The sequence below is a fragment of the Macaca mulatta genome, chromosome 7 (genome assembly GCF_049350105.2).
Source record: "Macaca mulatta isolate MMU2019108-1 chromosome 7, T2T-MMU8v2.0, whole genome shotgun sequence".
Classification (NCBI taxonomy): Eukaryota; Metazoa; Chordata; class Mammalia; order Primates; family Cercopithecidae; genus Macaca; species Macaca mulatta.
The window spans coordinates 89,933,099-89,949,182 of NC_133412.1; the positions used below are offsets into that span (position 1 = coordinate 89,933,099).

The following is a 16,084-nucleotide window of genomic DNA, read 5'->3' on the forward strand; positions in this document are numbered from 1 at the left end:
AAACCCCATCTGAAGTGAAGGCTTGCAGAGCTGGAGATACCAGAGCACTTTCCTTCTTCATAAATACAAGTAGGGTTAACCCTACTCTTTACTCTTGTAGAATAAAAATTTCTGTAGTTATTGAACAAAAGCTGTCTTTTTTTTTCTCTGGCAATTAAAATATGATCAAAGAGATATATACTTGGTGATTGCCATTTGTGAAAATTTCAGTGATAAGCATTACTGCTTACTAAGAAGAGCAAGACTGAATTAACTAGTCTTAAAATAGATGAAAGTTGAGGGGAAATATCAGAGATTGAGGAGTAGAATAAATCAACAACTTTGTGATAAGATCTGTGTGTAGGCACCTACTATATTTGTTCTGTTTCTAGTGCTGTGTAGGTTTTAAGAGTTCAATGTGTTCCAGTGTTCTGAGTGTCTACGTTTTCACTGCCCATAGCTACTTGGAAAGATTTGGCAAGTAAACTTGCTACCATGGTTGGGGGGGGATAAATGCCTTTATCCTTTAGTGCTCCCAACAACGGGACCTTTTATGGCCAAGCACACATAAAAGTCCATGTGATTACTTAGGCTCATAGAGCCTAGTGCCATGGAGAAAATGTTGGAGAAATAGATGTTGTGTTTGCTATATGCACATGCTAAGTAATTTAATAAGCTAATGTATCTATACTAATGATTGCTTATGATTGTTCATGGAAAATTTTTAAAAATCAAATGGAATAAAGTGAATTTTAAAAATAGTTTGACTTTGGAGAAACTAAGAAAAAAATTCTTGAATCTTAATGTACTGTTTATATTCCACTTCATTCAAGAAGAAGGGAGTAAAATAAACATCCATAATTTTTGCTAATCATATTTTAAAGGATACTAAGATCTGCTATGACATAATTAAAAATATCTTTAGATCTAATTTAATCATTTATTGACGAACTTCTCTGGGACTAGTTCAGTGATCAAGCTTTGTTTCCTAATAGAGCTCTGTTAGTTAGGCTTACTTGGAAATTTTAACTTCCTACTCCTTCTCTGCAGTTGGCCAGAAAATTAAGAAGTCTCAGCCATTTCAGTGTTGAACCCTATAACTCTACTTTAAGACCCACCAGGATTTTTAAAAAAAGAAGAAGGAAAGAAATTAGACATTCTGAAAGTAAAGGAATATTCTGTATATCTTCAAGCTCTTGGTTTTTAATTTATTTTTTTAAGTACCGGGCAAGTTATTTCATGATGACTTTAAGTTAAAAATCAGAAAACCAACTGTTTTTTGCATTATACTTACCCCAAAGTAAGTAAAAAAAAAAAAAAAAAGTTAGTATAATCCAGGAGATATTTTAATGGCACTCAAGAAAATTCTCCAGAAAGGGCTGGGCACGGTGGCTTACGCCTGTAATACCTGCACTTTGGGAGGCCGAGGTGGGCAGATCATAAGGTCAGGAGATCAAGACCATCCTGGCTAACATGGTAAAACCCCGTCTCTACTAAAACTACAAAAAAAATTAGCTGGGCATGGTGGTGGGCGCCTATAATCCCAGCTACTTGGGAGACTGAGGCAGGAGAATGGCATGAACCTGGGAGGCGGAGCTTGCAGAAAGCCGAGATTGTGCTACTGCACTCCAGCCTGGGTGACAGAGCGAGACCGCATCTCAGAAAAAACAAAGAAGAGAAAATTCTCCAGAAAGTCAAATCAGTGGATTAAATCAAACCATGAAATACACTCTGAATAACTTTTGAGTGCAAATTTTAAAAGTATGTAAAGTCACTAATAATTTGTACATTCTACATAGGAAAGAGTCATTGCAGACATAAGTAATTATCAAGTTTGAACTTTTATATTTCAAAGTTATACAGGAAAGTGAATAATAGGAATGAAATTATTGGGATATTGTGCTGATTCTTTCTGTTGAGTAAAGTAAACTCTGATAGGCAGAAAGGAAGAGTACGTGAAGTTGCTGAAATGTTCAGTTTATAAAGATGCGATAACTTCTCAAAGTATTTTTATGAATTTCTATTTTAGTTCTTTCATGCATTGGTTATATTGGATAAATTGATCATAGAATTTTAAATTGATAAATTGATCAGGCTTTAATCAGATTTGAGTTTTAACTGTCAGAGCAGTGAGTAATTTAGTATTTTAAGAAGTTTTGAAAGGAAGAATCCAAACAAGTAAATATTCCTTTTCTCTTAACGTACAACGAGAGGATTAATTTTACTTATATATAATGTTTATCTTATTTGAAGAAGTAAGTACATTTGTGATAATTTAGAAACCGTTTCAGTGGCTCTTGTATAATTCAGTTCATTCCGTCTGTGCTCTCTTAATAAATTTTACAGAAAAACTCATGGCAAGTTAGCATTATTTGTGTGTGAATTTTCCAATTGTATTTCAGACTTTAAGAAAGAAAGGCCTTAATGGTTGTGAGAGCCCTGATGCTGACGATTACTTTGAGCACAGTCCACTCTCGGAGGACAGATTCAGCAAACTAAATGAAGATAGTGATTTTATTTTCAAACGAGGCCCTGTAAGTACTTTTACTTTACCTCTACTTTTTATTTGTTGATCCTTTTTGTTAACTTCATTATTTAGGCTCTGAACAAGAAGGAACACAGAGGGTGCGACAGCCCAGACCCTGATACTTCATATGTGCTAACTCCACATACAGAAGAAAAATATAAAAAAATTAATGAGGAATTTGATAATATGATGCGGAATCATAAAATCGCAGTGAGTACTAAAGTATGGTTTGTGCTTTTATCTTGTGCATGAAGAGATTGACCAAACATCTTGTTGCTTATTTTTATAGTGGGTGATGACAACAATAAGTAGAAGGGAAGAAAGGCATTTTATTAGTATTTCTTATAAAACTTTAAAAATTATTGAAATCTTATACATGTTCAGTATCTTAAATGTAGAAGTGAAGAGAAAACATGCCGATCCAGACTTTGCTACCTCTTACCCCAGTACCTTTGGATAGGGCACCTAAACATCTTGAATTCTTTCGTCATCTATAAAGTGAGTTGGCTCTCATGATTTTTAAGGTATCTTCCAGCATTAAAATTCTATGATTTATATTGTAGAGTATGTATAACTTTCCCTCTACTCCCATGACTTAAAAACATTTATGTTCTTAAATAGATCTTGAGAAAGCAAAGTGTATGGTAGTTAGGATTGTTGCAAAACTTGTTTCTTTCCCTAAATTATTTTCAATTATTTTGTATAGTTGCCGTAATAGTAGAGCTAAGCTTACTGCTTTGCAGTTTGTTAATGTCCCCAAATCACTTAGCAACAATACCACCAAATTTTGTTCTTTTTTTATGCTGTAGATACTAAGGAAGAGCAGCTTGGCTTAATTTTAATTTAAGGCAACAATGTTCTTAAACTGATTGCAGAGCAAATAGTGACTTTACAGTTTCTGTATACTCATTCATCTAACCATAGTGAAAGAGTGTTTTTCTTTGAGCTCATGCTCCTAGACTTGATAGTTCTTCAAAGAATTCTCACTGGAAGCTCCATTGGCAAGAGCTACTTAAAACAGTTATTTTGGATCTAATTTCCTAATTCTGTGTATATAGGTCAGCCTCCCTTGAACAAATTAGTTTCAATGCTGATATTTATTTTATCGGAGTTAATTCTCTCAAAACTGTGCCCTAAAGTATGCACGATGGATCATATCTTCAGAGTAGTCCTGTACTACAGGTTGAGTGTCCCTTATCGGAAATACTTGGGACTAGAAGTGTTTCAGATTTGGGATTTTTTTCAAAATTTGGAATATTTGCATATGTATAATATCTTGGGGATGGGACCCAAGTCTAAACATTAAATTTATTAATGTTTCATACATACCTTATACTCATGGACTGAAGGAAGTTTTATATAATATTTTTCATAATTTTGTACATGAAACAAAGTTTGTGTACATGGAACCATCAGAAAGCAAAGATGTTGCTGTCTCAGCTACCCATGTCATAGGTCTTGGCCCCATGTGGAACATCATGGGGAACCTGCTGTCAGCATGTGTAGCCTACACATGTGCCATTTTGTTACCCTTTGTGGATATATTTGCGTGAGGGAATCTGAGTGGGCACAGAAAAGATATATTGAAGCTGATGGGAGACTGGAAGGTCCTTTTCTCCTTGGAGACACTGAATAAACAGTGTATTGTATGCCTGCATTTCCACACATCAGGTGTGGAATTCTCTATGGCATCATGTTGGTGCTTAAAAAGTTTTGGATTTTGGATTTTCAGATTAGGGATGCTCAACCTGTATAAGAAGCCAGCTCACACAAAAAAATGGCTTTAAGGAGTTACTTTTGGGCAAATACCATTATTATTCTTAAAAACAATACAGTAGCAAATGAAGGGATGTTGTTGACCTTGCAGTTAATGTTAAAGCTGCAAAGATATTGCACAAATAAAAGTGTTTTACTTTTGAAAAAAATTGCCATATACCCACTGTTTTTGTATTTGTTGATGTATTATCATTTTTCTACATAAAATAAACTATTGAATAAAGTACAATAAAATATATTCTTCCAACTTTAAATTAGCAGTGTTACCTTATTTTTGTATGTTACTCTTTTAAAATGAGGGCACAGTAAAGTTGTTTTATTTTCTCCCACTTTAAATTCTAAAAAGCAACATCTGTTTATCATGGTTAACAAGCATATTGTAAATGGTCTATGGAGGAAATGCGAGAGGAAAATATAAAAAAGGGGGCATGGAATAATTTGGAGGGAGGGAAGGTTAGCATTTACAATATTTGTAATTTAATCTTTATACAATTTAAAGAAGATACCAAAAACTTCATTACTTTTATTACTGGCTTGGTTAGTAGTTAATTTTGTTGTTTAGATTAGATTTCTTTGCATTTTCATTTAACTCAAATTGCATTGTTCTGTATGTAATTACTTTTTTTACCTCTTAGTTTTGCCCTTTAGAAATTTAGTTAATCAGAATGGGACATATTTATGATTTTTCAGATTTGACATATTAAGTTAATAATGTGTGTATACACTTTTCTCCTTCCATTATATTTGGTATCTCTCAATAGAAATGTAATGTTATTAAGGTTTACATCGAAGTGCCAATTATGCTTACTTGGTGACAGTGATACATTTCCGTAATGTCTAAATTTGACAACACTACTTGATTATCAGATTTAACCTCTTAAATTTGTCTTTATGAATATTTGAAATACAGAATATAGACAGTATATATTAATATATAAAATTGAAATTGAAAAGGCTTATGTCGGGCATATTCATGTTCAAACATAATTCTAAAGAAAATAGCTTTAATCTGTAAATTGGTTAAGAACCTATCCCTATCCTCTACTTTTAGTAACTTGAGTTACCTTGCCACATTAAAGTTCAAAAGTTACTTTGTAGATAAATATGAAACCAACAGTTTTTTCCTTCTTTTTCTTTATTTACAGCCTGGTTTGCCACCTCAGAACTTTTCAATGTCTGTCACAGTTCCAGTGACCAGCCCCAATGCTTTGTCCTACACTAACCCAGGGAGTTCATTGGTGTCCCCATCTTTGGCAGCCAGCTCAACGTTAACGGACTCAAGCATGCTGTCTCCACCTCAAACCACGTTACATAGAAATGTGTCTCCTGGAGCTCCTCAGAGACCACCGAGTACTGGCAATGCAGGTATGTAGTGATACCTATTATGCTGCTTCTTTAATAAAGAGGGTGAAAAAAGTCTTTGCTAACATAAGCAGTTTCTTATTTTGCTATTCTTAATTGTATTGTTTTAATGAGCAAGAGTCACGGCTACATAATTGGCCTCATTTTAAAGTATTTTTTTGAAAATCAATTGTGAGTGTAGCATTGTGTCATGCAAAGTAGAACAGTACTGAGAACCTGCCATTTATACGCTTTCCTTCTCATGGGAAAGCCATACTTTGACAGGCAGAAAATTTAGTTAGATATCACAAGCAAGGATTTAAAGTAGAGTGTGAGCCATTCATGTTAGAAATATGGGTGATAGACTTACCTGATTGGAGTTAGAGTATCTTTTACATCTCCTCCTGCCTGAATTACTTCATTAATTCAGCAGAATTTACGTTGCATTTATTGTATTAGTTTACATAATGCAGTGTCTCCTCTCCCTTAAGTCCTAGATTTAATTTAGTGATTTAATCGTACTCCCTACATACTGCCCCCATTTTTATCAGTGTGTACTATTTTGGTATTGATGCAATACCACTATTTGGTATTGAAGGCAACATCAAGCTTGAAAGGTAAACTTATATATATGAGATATGCAACTACATCAGATTACTTATTAATGCCAACTTCAGACTGAGCTAGTTTTTATTTTTGTGTCGTTTTAGAATTAGAGTGAGAGTTACCTCTGTTCGGTTCACATTCAGTCAGGTAAAGAGACCTAATTCATATTCATTCTCTGCCCTCTGTCTTCTCTCCATAACGTTGTTAGGTGGGATGTTGAGCACTACAGACCTCTCAGTGCCAAATGGAGCCGGAAGCAGCCCAGTGGGTGAGTGAATTCCTACTATTTCGTTTTGTAGGTATCTAGCCTATCTGAGATTAAAGGAATGTTGTTCCTGAAATAAAGCTTTCTGGGAAATTTCCTTCTGAAGGGTACTTTCACTAATACTTAACTTTTTTAAAAAACACCCCTGTTTTATTCCTTAAAAATCTTAAGGAGAAACTTTCTCCATCTTTTCTCCTTACCAAAGTTAGACTGTTACCTGCTCTGTCTTACAATAGCATGAAATGTTTTCAGAGAGATTAGAATGAAAAGAAATGGTGTGTCTGTCTACTTCTACAGATAGAAAGATAATTAAGAGATTTGTCTTGGCTGGGTGTGGTGGTTCACACCTCTAATCCCAGCACTTTGGGAGGACGAGGCGGGTGGATTGTCTGAGCTCAAGAGTTAGTGACCAGCCTGGGCAACACTGTGAAACCCTGTCTCTACTAAAATACAAAAAAAATTAGCCCGGCATGGCAGTGCACGCCTGTAGTCCCAGCTACTTGGGAGGCTGAGGCAGGAGAATTGCTTGAATCCAGGAGGCAGAGGTTACAGTGAGCTGAGATCATGCCTCTCCACTCCAGCCTGGGTGATAGAGTGAGACTCCTTCTCAAAAAAAAAAAAAAACAAAACAAAACTATGGACATGATTGAATGACTTAATAAAAATGATGAGGAAGAAATAAACAGAAACATCAATAAAGATATTAAGACAAGTTACAAAATAATGACTTAAAGTAGGAATAAATGCCTAATTATATCTGTCACAGTATTAAATGTTTTAATGGAATTAAACAGATAAGACCTATTGTGGAGTCTTACTTAACAGAAAACAGTTAAATGTGGGAAAATACATAAAGGTCGTACCAATTAAACACAAGGGCTGCTACTCTTGTATGTGTATTTCCAAATATTTATGGGTTTTTTCAGCTCTTGTTTCAGTTGTTTGTATGCCTACATACTCTTTTTGTGTCCCTTTTCGCATATGTTTTTGATTCCCCCAACAAAATAATAAGTTCAGGGCCCACCAAGAATTGTAAGAGTCTAGTATGCTTCTCTCACATTGGGTTGACACCCCAAAAGGCGGGAGTAAACCAGAGATAAACAGTTCTTCTTAGTAGCAACATCTTATATATGCATCATACAGTTTCTTTTTTTTTTTTTTTGAGACGGAGTCTCGCTCTGTCCCCCAGGCTGGAGTGCAGTGGCACGATCTCTGCTCACTGCAAGCTCCGCCTCCTGGGTTCACGCCATTCTCCTGCCTCACCCTCCCGAGTAGCTGGGACGACAGGTGCCCGCCAACACGCCGGGCTAATTTTTTTGCATTTTTAATAGAGACGGAGTTTCACCGTGTTAGCCAGGATGGTCTCGATCTCTTGAACTGATGATCTGCCTGCCTCAGCCTCCCAAAGGTTTCTTAAAATTAGATTATAGTGATTAGAAATTAGATTTAGGGGTTCCAGGATGCCTGCAAAAGCAAATAGTCTCTGGAAGAATAAAATAAGCCTGGCCCACATGGCAGAACCCCATCTCTACTAAAAATACAAAAATTAGCCGGGCGTGGTGGCAAGCGCCTGTAATCCCAGCTACTCAGGAGGCTGAGGCAGGAGAATCGCTTGAGCCCAGGAGGTGGAAGTTGCAGTGAGCCGAGATCATGCCACTGCACTCCAGCCTGGGCAACAAGAGCAAAACTGTCTCAAAAGTAAATAAATAAAAGAAGAAAACACCATATCAGACCTTATTATTTCTAACTTGGCACATAAGCTGAACTAGGCACACACACAAATAAAGCAAATGAAAACTTGCAGAAATAAACAATGGAATCAGCCTCCTGGGAACTCCAGAATTTGGAGTTATTAGGCACAGACTTTGACTTTAAAATAACAGTGTTTACTGTGTTCAAGGGTATTAAAAAAAAATTTGAGAATTTTAGCAGAGAACTGAAATGTATTAAAAAAACGGAAATTTTAGAACCAATAAAACCTGTAATGTTAAGAACTTAACAGATGAGCTTAATAACAGATTGGACAAAGCAGATACAAGAATTAAGAAACTAAAAGATAAGATAGAAGAAAATTATCCAGAATTTTGGAGACACAGAGGAATGGAAAATTAAAAAGAAGACCCAGAGCATGCAACAAACAGGATTAACATACATTAAATTGAAGTCCCAGGAAGCAAAGTCAGAGAAAATTGGGCAGAAGCAGTATTTGAAGAGATCATCACTGAGAATTTTTCAAAACTAACACCAACAAAAAAGCCACGAATTGGGAAGGCCTATAAAACTCACGTGGAATACAGATAATGCTGTGCTTTATGAGAAATTTAAACCTTTATGAACAAAAGACTGGGAGATGGTGAACTAAACCTGCTTCTCAGAAAGTCAGAAAAGGACAGCAAATTAAACCTAAAGTAGGTAGAACCAAATTATAAAGATAAAAGGATTGAAATAGAAAATAGAAAATTTTCTATTTCAGGCATGGTGAAACAGATGATCTCATACGTGCTTTTGTGGTATTGTAAATTAGTAACTGTCTTTCTGGAAAGGTTTTGGCAAGATGTTTCAGTTGTCATAAAAATACAAATATTGATACTGATATAGAAAAACATAAATTGAATTAACAAAACAAATACTGATTATTTAAAAGACTAATAAAATTGAATGTTTTCAGTAATATTCTATTCAAAATATTTTCTAATTTCCATTTTATCTTTTTAACCTAACCTGTAAGTTATTTAGAATTATATTTCTTAATTTCAGATACATGGGGATTTTCTAGTTATCTTTTAGATATTACTTTCTAACCAGATTGTTTTGTTACCAGATAGCTTACCTCTATATGATTAAATTCTCGGAAATTTGCTGATACTTTTTAATCGGCCAGCATATGCTCAATTTTTGTTTGTGTTGTATACTGGAAAAGAATGTTTATTCTGTATTATAAGCATGAGTTGCAAGTTCTACTCCTTTTAAATGTTTTATCTGTATATGTGTAATAACTTGCTGTATCAGCTCCAGTTTAGAAACTTGTGATAGGTCAGTTCCAGATAGTTTTGCGTTACCTTTAAACCATATCATTTTTACCAATATTGACATTTTCAAAAGCATAATTTGTTTATAGACGAGTCTTCCATTTGCCTTGTTCATATTTTAATTTTTGTTGCATCTTCTGCCTGCTTCCCTAAAGCTGGAATACTTCAGGCCCATGTACTGTTGAAAGAAGAGGCATCCTTGAGACTTTTAAAGCACTGAACAAACTCAGGAAAGGGAAAGACTTCTTGAATAAGAAACCAAAGAAAGCCTAATGGAAAGATAGATTTGCTTGTGTTAAAATTGGAAACTTTGTGCATCAAAAACACTATAAAGAGAGTAAAAAGGCAAGACAGAATGGGAGAATATGTATAGTATATATACAAATCAATAGGGTTTTTTTTTTTTTTAAGAATACCTACAAATGAATAAGAAAAAGAAAACTCGACTTTGAAAATGTGCGTGAGAACACATGCACTTCACAAAAGAAGCATCTGATAAATGTGAAGAAATGCTCAGTCTCAGTAGTCATGGAAATGCATAATTAAACCACAAAGAGAGAACACTGCACACCCACCAGAACTGCTAAAATGAAATAGATGGTATACCAAATATTGACAAAGCTATGAAAAAGCACAAACTCATACGCTGGTAATGGGAGTACAAGTTGCTGCAATCATTTGGCATTATCTGCCTAAGCTGCAGATATGTGTATTCTGTGACCCAGCATTTTCACTCCTCCTTATGTACTGTACAGAAATGCATTTGTGCACGAGTACCAAGAGATACGTAAAAGAATGTGCACAACATTATGTTAAAGTCAATATCTAGAAATAGTACAGATCTCTATCAACAGTAGAATGGATAAATATAAGAGAGTACATTCATATGGAAGAATATTATACTGCAATGAAAATGAAACCACAGCAATTCTCAACATGGATGAATGGCACCAAACATGAATTAAAGAAGATAGATACATACTCAGGATTCTATCTATATAAAGTTTGAAAAGCAGGCTAAAAAAACTACAGTGTTTGGGATGATTGTGTAGACAGATGGCAAAGCCATAAAGAAAAACCAAGAAATTAGTGTAAAATTCACAATAGTGGTTACTTTGGGTAGGTGGGACTATGGGAATATTTTAGGGGCCCAATTATGGAAAATTGTGGGGTTCTGGCAGTATTCTTAATCTGAATGGTGGTTACATGGATCTTCATTTTGTGATAAATCCTTAACCTGTACGTTTTTGTTTTGTACATTTTCTGTTTATGTGTTACATTAGCAAGAAAACAGTTTTGAAAATAAAAAGTACACTAGATATAATGATAAAGGAACTGTAACAACAAATATAAAGGTACTTTTTTAAATTATAAGAGAAAATAATGTACATTTTGTGGTATTTATACTATTCCAAAATCCAGAGAGAAAATTTATAGACACTCACACTCACACACAAAGTATAGGTAGCCTTTGAGTCTTTGGACATTGTTGTCTGCATGTGGCAGCTGGAACTCATCACCCGTCTTGAGATCATGAGACAAGTCAGTTTAAGATGACAGGTCAAAATGCCAAGGTTGATAAAGTGAAAAGCTGGTGGCCCTCAGTGTTGAGCTGCTGAAGCAGCTGAGTCTGGGACCACTCTTCCCCCAGACTTCTTATATGAGATAATACATGTTCCTCATTCTCCAGAGGAAAAAAGTAAGATAAAATCCAAGCAACAGATAGGGGAATGTTTAGTAATGGGCATTTAATTGTACCAAAATACACAATTCAAAAAAGAAACCTAACCAGTATTTTTAAAACTGAAAAGGTTGTTCATCATTGGTCGTAATCATGAAATTCAAATTAAAATGACAAAACAATAAAATACTACTGCTACTTACTAATTCCCAACTGTTAGCACTTTTTATTGTGATGTTCAGTGCTAATGAAGGCGTGGTGAAACTGATCTCATGCATGCTTTTGTGGCATTGTAAATTAGTAACAATCTTTCTGGAAAGGTTTTGGCAAGATGTTTTAGTTGTCATAAAAATGTTTATACCACCAAGCCCACTAATCCCATTTTTGGGAATCTTTCCTGAAGAGGTAAGTTAGAATAAGCAAAGCTTCATTGCAACTTTATTTGTAGTAATGAATAATAGGAAGAAATCAACATATTCAACAATATGAAAATGAAGTAAATGAAATTTCAACTGAATTTATTTTTAGTTATGATTTAAAATGAGCAAAAAATATGAGTATGGAAAACAAAAAGGGAAAAATCCAAAGAGATTATAATACTTAACGTTAAGGTGGTGGGACTGTAAGGGTTTTTCACTCTAGTTTCTGTGATGCTGTATTAATACAGTTACCTCTACAATCATAACATCTTTATTGTAGTAAATTAGAACATTTCTTTATTTTTACTTATAACTTGTTTTCCATTTGTCATCTGTGCAAATAAAACTTGGCAGCTTTGTACATATTGTAATTTGTATACATCTTTCATAGAGGTAATTTGCTTATTTGATTATGATTTACTAGGTATATTTCTCTACTGGGAGTTTATATTTAATACTCGGTTTATGCTGTAGTTCAAATTACTTTGGGGACTTTTTACTTTGGGCACACTTTTAAATATCAAGCATAAAATAAAGTCTTAGATATCCAACAACTTCACTTTTTAAAAACATGTTGAGAAAGAGAAAAAACATATATGGTACTAGACATAGAAAGGCTCAGGATGCTCTTGGAGTTATTTGGGGTTTAATGAAGGTAAAATAAGGGTTTGCATTGTAGCAGGCGCATTGGCAATTAAAAAGAAGAGATGGAAGAGGCGAAAGATATAAAGAAAGCTTGATTGCTCTGAAGGTGGGGATGGGATGGTGGAAGCCAGCAGCAGCAGAAGTCTTTAGAACAAGCTGAGTTGAGATGACAGCAGCATGTCTGGGTGAAAGTGGCCACCAGATTATTGAATATGAACTGGAAATTAGGAAGGACAAAGCAGAAACCCAGTTTTCAGTCATTCACATGGAGGTGATAGTTGAAGTTGTATGTGCTTCAGCATTCATGCTTCATGAAGATGCTGAAGTTTCTGAAAGAGAAGAAGATATGTTGCCTTTTGGCGGCTGCCCACGTGGGATCGAGATAGGGAATACAGTATTCAGAAAGAAAAGCAGACCCCATGAGCATTGCCTGTTTTTGTTATAAATTTTTATTGGACAGGATCCACATTGTCCATTTTACAGGAAATTTCATTGAATCAGGTACATATGCATTCAATTATTTTAAAACTTGTGATCTTATTTATTTATTTTATTTTAGACTAGTCAAGTGCAGTAGTGAGAAGGAGGTAAAGAGTAGAACAAGGAGTTTGATAAGTTGAGATAACTCACTACCTTCGAAGCAGCCCTGTGATCTTTTCTACTTTCAGAAACCTCAAGCAGTTCTTTGCACAAATGACATAATTTTATAACTGTTAAAATGTATTTTTGTTTATTGAATAATCAGCTGAATGTCAAATTTTATGACAATTTTGCCAAATATGATTGAACTTTGCTTTGGATGAGTTTTTCAGAATCCTTTGACGTTTGCATATCAGTTTGGACTTCTGAAATGAATTCATAATGAAATATTAATGACATCATTGTCTGCAGTTTAACCCTAGAAGAGTAGTATCTAAGGACACAGAGTACTTGCCATCTACTTGAGTGCATTGTTTCAGCTGATGTGATTTATATTTTGGAATATGAGCCAGACTGATGGAATTGACTGACTTATCTTATAGCTATAGGACTGTAATAGAGATCAAGTTCTGTTAAGTTTCTGAAGGCATAGGTATGCAGTTTGCTCAAGAGCATTTTTTTCACATTTGTGTTAGGATAGTAAATTACCTTGAAATCTGGAAACACATTTTAACAACATTAAATTAGATTTATTCATTTAGAGTAGATACTGTAGTTCCTAGATTCGTAAACTGTGACAAAATGAGTTATATACTGAAAGTGTTTACCTTGGAAGTCTATCTGAAAAATGTCTTCATTTTTGTGATAAAAATTGAGCTGGAGGTAAGAAGGTATATATTAGGGTATATATCACTACACTGTACAAAATAACAAGTCATGCATAGGAGGTTCTCTTAGCTTCAGCCTGGCAAGTTACCAAACACTTACATCATCCTTTACTCATTATCTGCTACTGACTCCTGACTTTACACCAAGAAATACTGTGCTTTTAGGTCCCCTCTTACTCTTGAAATTTGGTTCTCATGAGTTACCATCGTGTCATATCTGTCTAAAGCACCGTAGACTGCACGTGGGAAAATGGTATTTGTGCTTCTTGATGAGCTGTGGCTCTGAATTATATATTTACATCATTTTATGTCTTTGAGAGGAAATTCTAATTTCTCCTTCAGATTTGAGTATAAATCAAGTGAAGAAGACTCTTCTAAATAATACCAGAATCAGAACACATATTCATGCCATTGTATATTTAAAAAAATTATTAATCTGACATTCTCATACTGTTACGCAAAATGAAGTTTCTATTTAACCTTCCTATTTTTGAATAAAATTGTTTATTAAATATTTTTAATCTTTCAAATGTCTGGCTTAGCAATTACCTCCCTCCGACTCATAGATGATCTCTACTCCACAGGATGGCCTGGTGAAGTGGTTGTTTTTTAAACTGTACTGCTTTCTGAAGCTTAACAGGATGCAGGAAATTACTCTATGGGGTGTGGAAAGGATTTAATACATACCCCTTCAAGATAATGAAAGCAGAATGCAGGAAATAACCTCATGAGGTTAACTGAAATACCAGTCCCCACAGCAAAATTAGATCATACATATGAATTAAAACTGAGTGGATCACTTGGTAAACGTTTTGGAGGAAACAAGAGGAAGGTGGGGGTAAGGAAGAAAAAAACCACACTAATTATCTGGAGCTCAGAAATTCTTTTGTTTGTTTGAGACAGGATCTCACTCTGTTGCCCAGGCTGGAGTACAGTGGCACGATCTCAGCTCACTGCAGCCTCCGCCTCTGCGGCTCAGGCAATTCTCCTGCCTCAGCCTCCCTAGTAGCTGGGATTACAGACATGCACCACCATACCCTGCTAATTTTTCTTCTCTTCTGTGTGTGTGTGTGTGTGTGTGTGTGTGTGTGTGTGTGTGTGTGTTAGCGTGTTAGCATAAGTTTTTATTTAATGACTCCCAAAGGTGTAATAATATTTACTCATGGAAAGTCCTTAATAGCATTTTAGCACATGGGAAATCTGTACGTAACTAACAGATATATACATCTGAGTTTGGCTCAAATTTGAGATAGACATGATCATCACCTTTTCAGAGGTCCACATAGTACTAGCTGATTTCACTGAGCTTTTAGTAAATACCAGAAACTATTGTTGTTTTCTTACATAAATTTTATTACTTAATACATGAACTCTACAAGAGATGTTACTACCTCCCTCTTCAGTTTAAGGAACTATGGCTTGAGGAGGTCAAATAACTCACCCAGGGACAAACAGCTTGTTCAGAGACCCAGAAAATTTTTGAAATGTTTCAGATGTTAGAGATACAGTTATTTTAGAGAAAAGTAGAAATACTATTCTAGTTTTTTTTTTTTTTAATACTTTAAGTTCTAGGGTACATGTGCACAACGTGCAGGTTTGTTACATATGTATATATGTGTCATGTTGGTGTGCTGTACCCATTAACTCGTCATTTGCATTAGGTATATCTCCTAATGCTATCCCTCCCCCAATCCCCCTACCCACAATAGGACCCGGTGTGGGATGTTCCCCTTCCTGTGTCCAAGTGATCTCATTGTTCAATTCCCACCTATGAGTGAGAACATGCAGTGTTTGGTTTTCTGTTCTTGCAGTAGTTTGCTGAGAATGATGGTTTCCAGCTGCATCCATGTCCCTACAAAGGACACGAACTCATCCTTTTTTATGACTGCATAGTATTCCATGGTGTCTGTGTGCCATATTTTCTTAATCCAGTCTGTCACTGATGGACATTTGGGTTGATTCCAAGTCTTTGCGATTGTGAATAATGCCACAGTAAACATACGTGTGCATGTGTCTTTATAGCAGCATGACTTATAATCCTTTGGGTATATCCCCAGTAATGGGATGGCTGGGTCAAATGGTATTTCTAGTTCTAGATCCTTGAGGCATCGCCACACTGTTTTCCACAATGGTTGAACTAGTTTACAGTCCCACCAACAGTGTAAAAGTGTTCCTATTTCTCCACATCCTCTCCAGCACCTGTTGTTTCCTGATTTTTTAATGATTGCCATTCTAACTGGTGTGAGATGGTATCTCATTGTGGTTTTGATTTGCATTTCTCTGACGGTGAGTGATGATGAGCATTTTTTCATGTGTCTGTTGGCTGTATGAATGTCTTCTTTTGAGAAGTGTCTGTTCATATCCTTTGCCCCCTTTTTGATGGGTTGTTTTTTCTTGTAAATTTGATTGAGTTCTTTGTAGGTTCTGGATATTAGCCCTTTGTCAGATGAGTAGATTGCAAAAATTTTCTCCCATTCTGTAGGTTGCCTGTTCACTCTGATGGTAGTTT

The 16,084-nt window shown here is 35.3% G+C and overlaps 1 protein-coding gene across 13 annotated transcripts in view; it reads left to right on the forward strand.

Annotated features, from left to right (window-relative positions):
• The window catches only part of MEF2A (myocyte enhancer factor 2A), a 160,900-nt gene that overhangs the window by 106,168 nt on the left and 38,648 nt on the right, over positions 1 to 16,084 (forward strand). For 4 of the 13 annotated variants that reach the window (XM_077938236.1, XM_077938238.1, XM_015143137.3 and 1 more), the window contains 3 exon segments: positions 2,382 to 2,513; positions 5,428 to 5,647; positions 6,438 to 6,497. In XM_077938236.1, the coding sequence (XP_077794362.1) occupies positions 2,382 to 2,513; positions 5,428 to 5,647; positions 6,438 to 6,497 (412 nt within the window). 13 annotated transcript variants of the gene reach the window in all.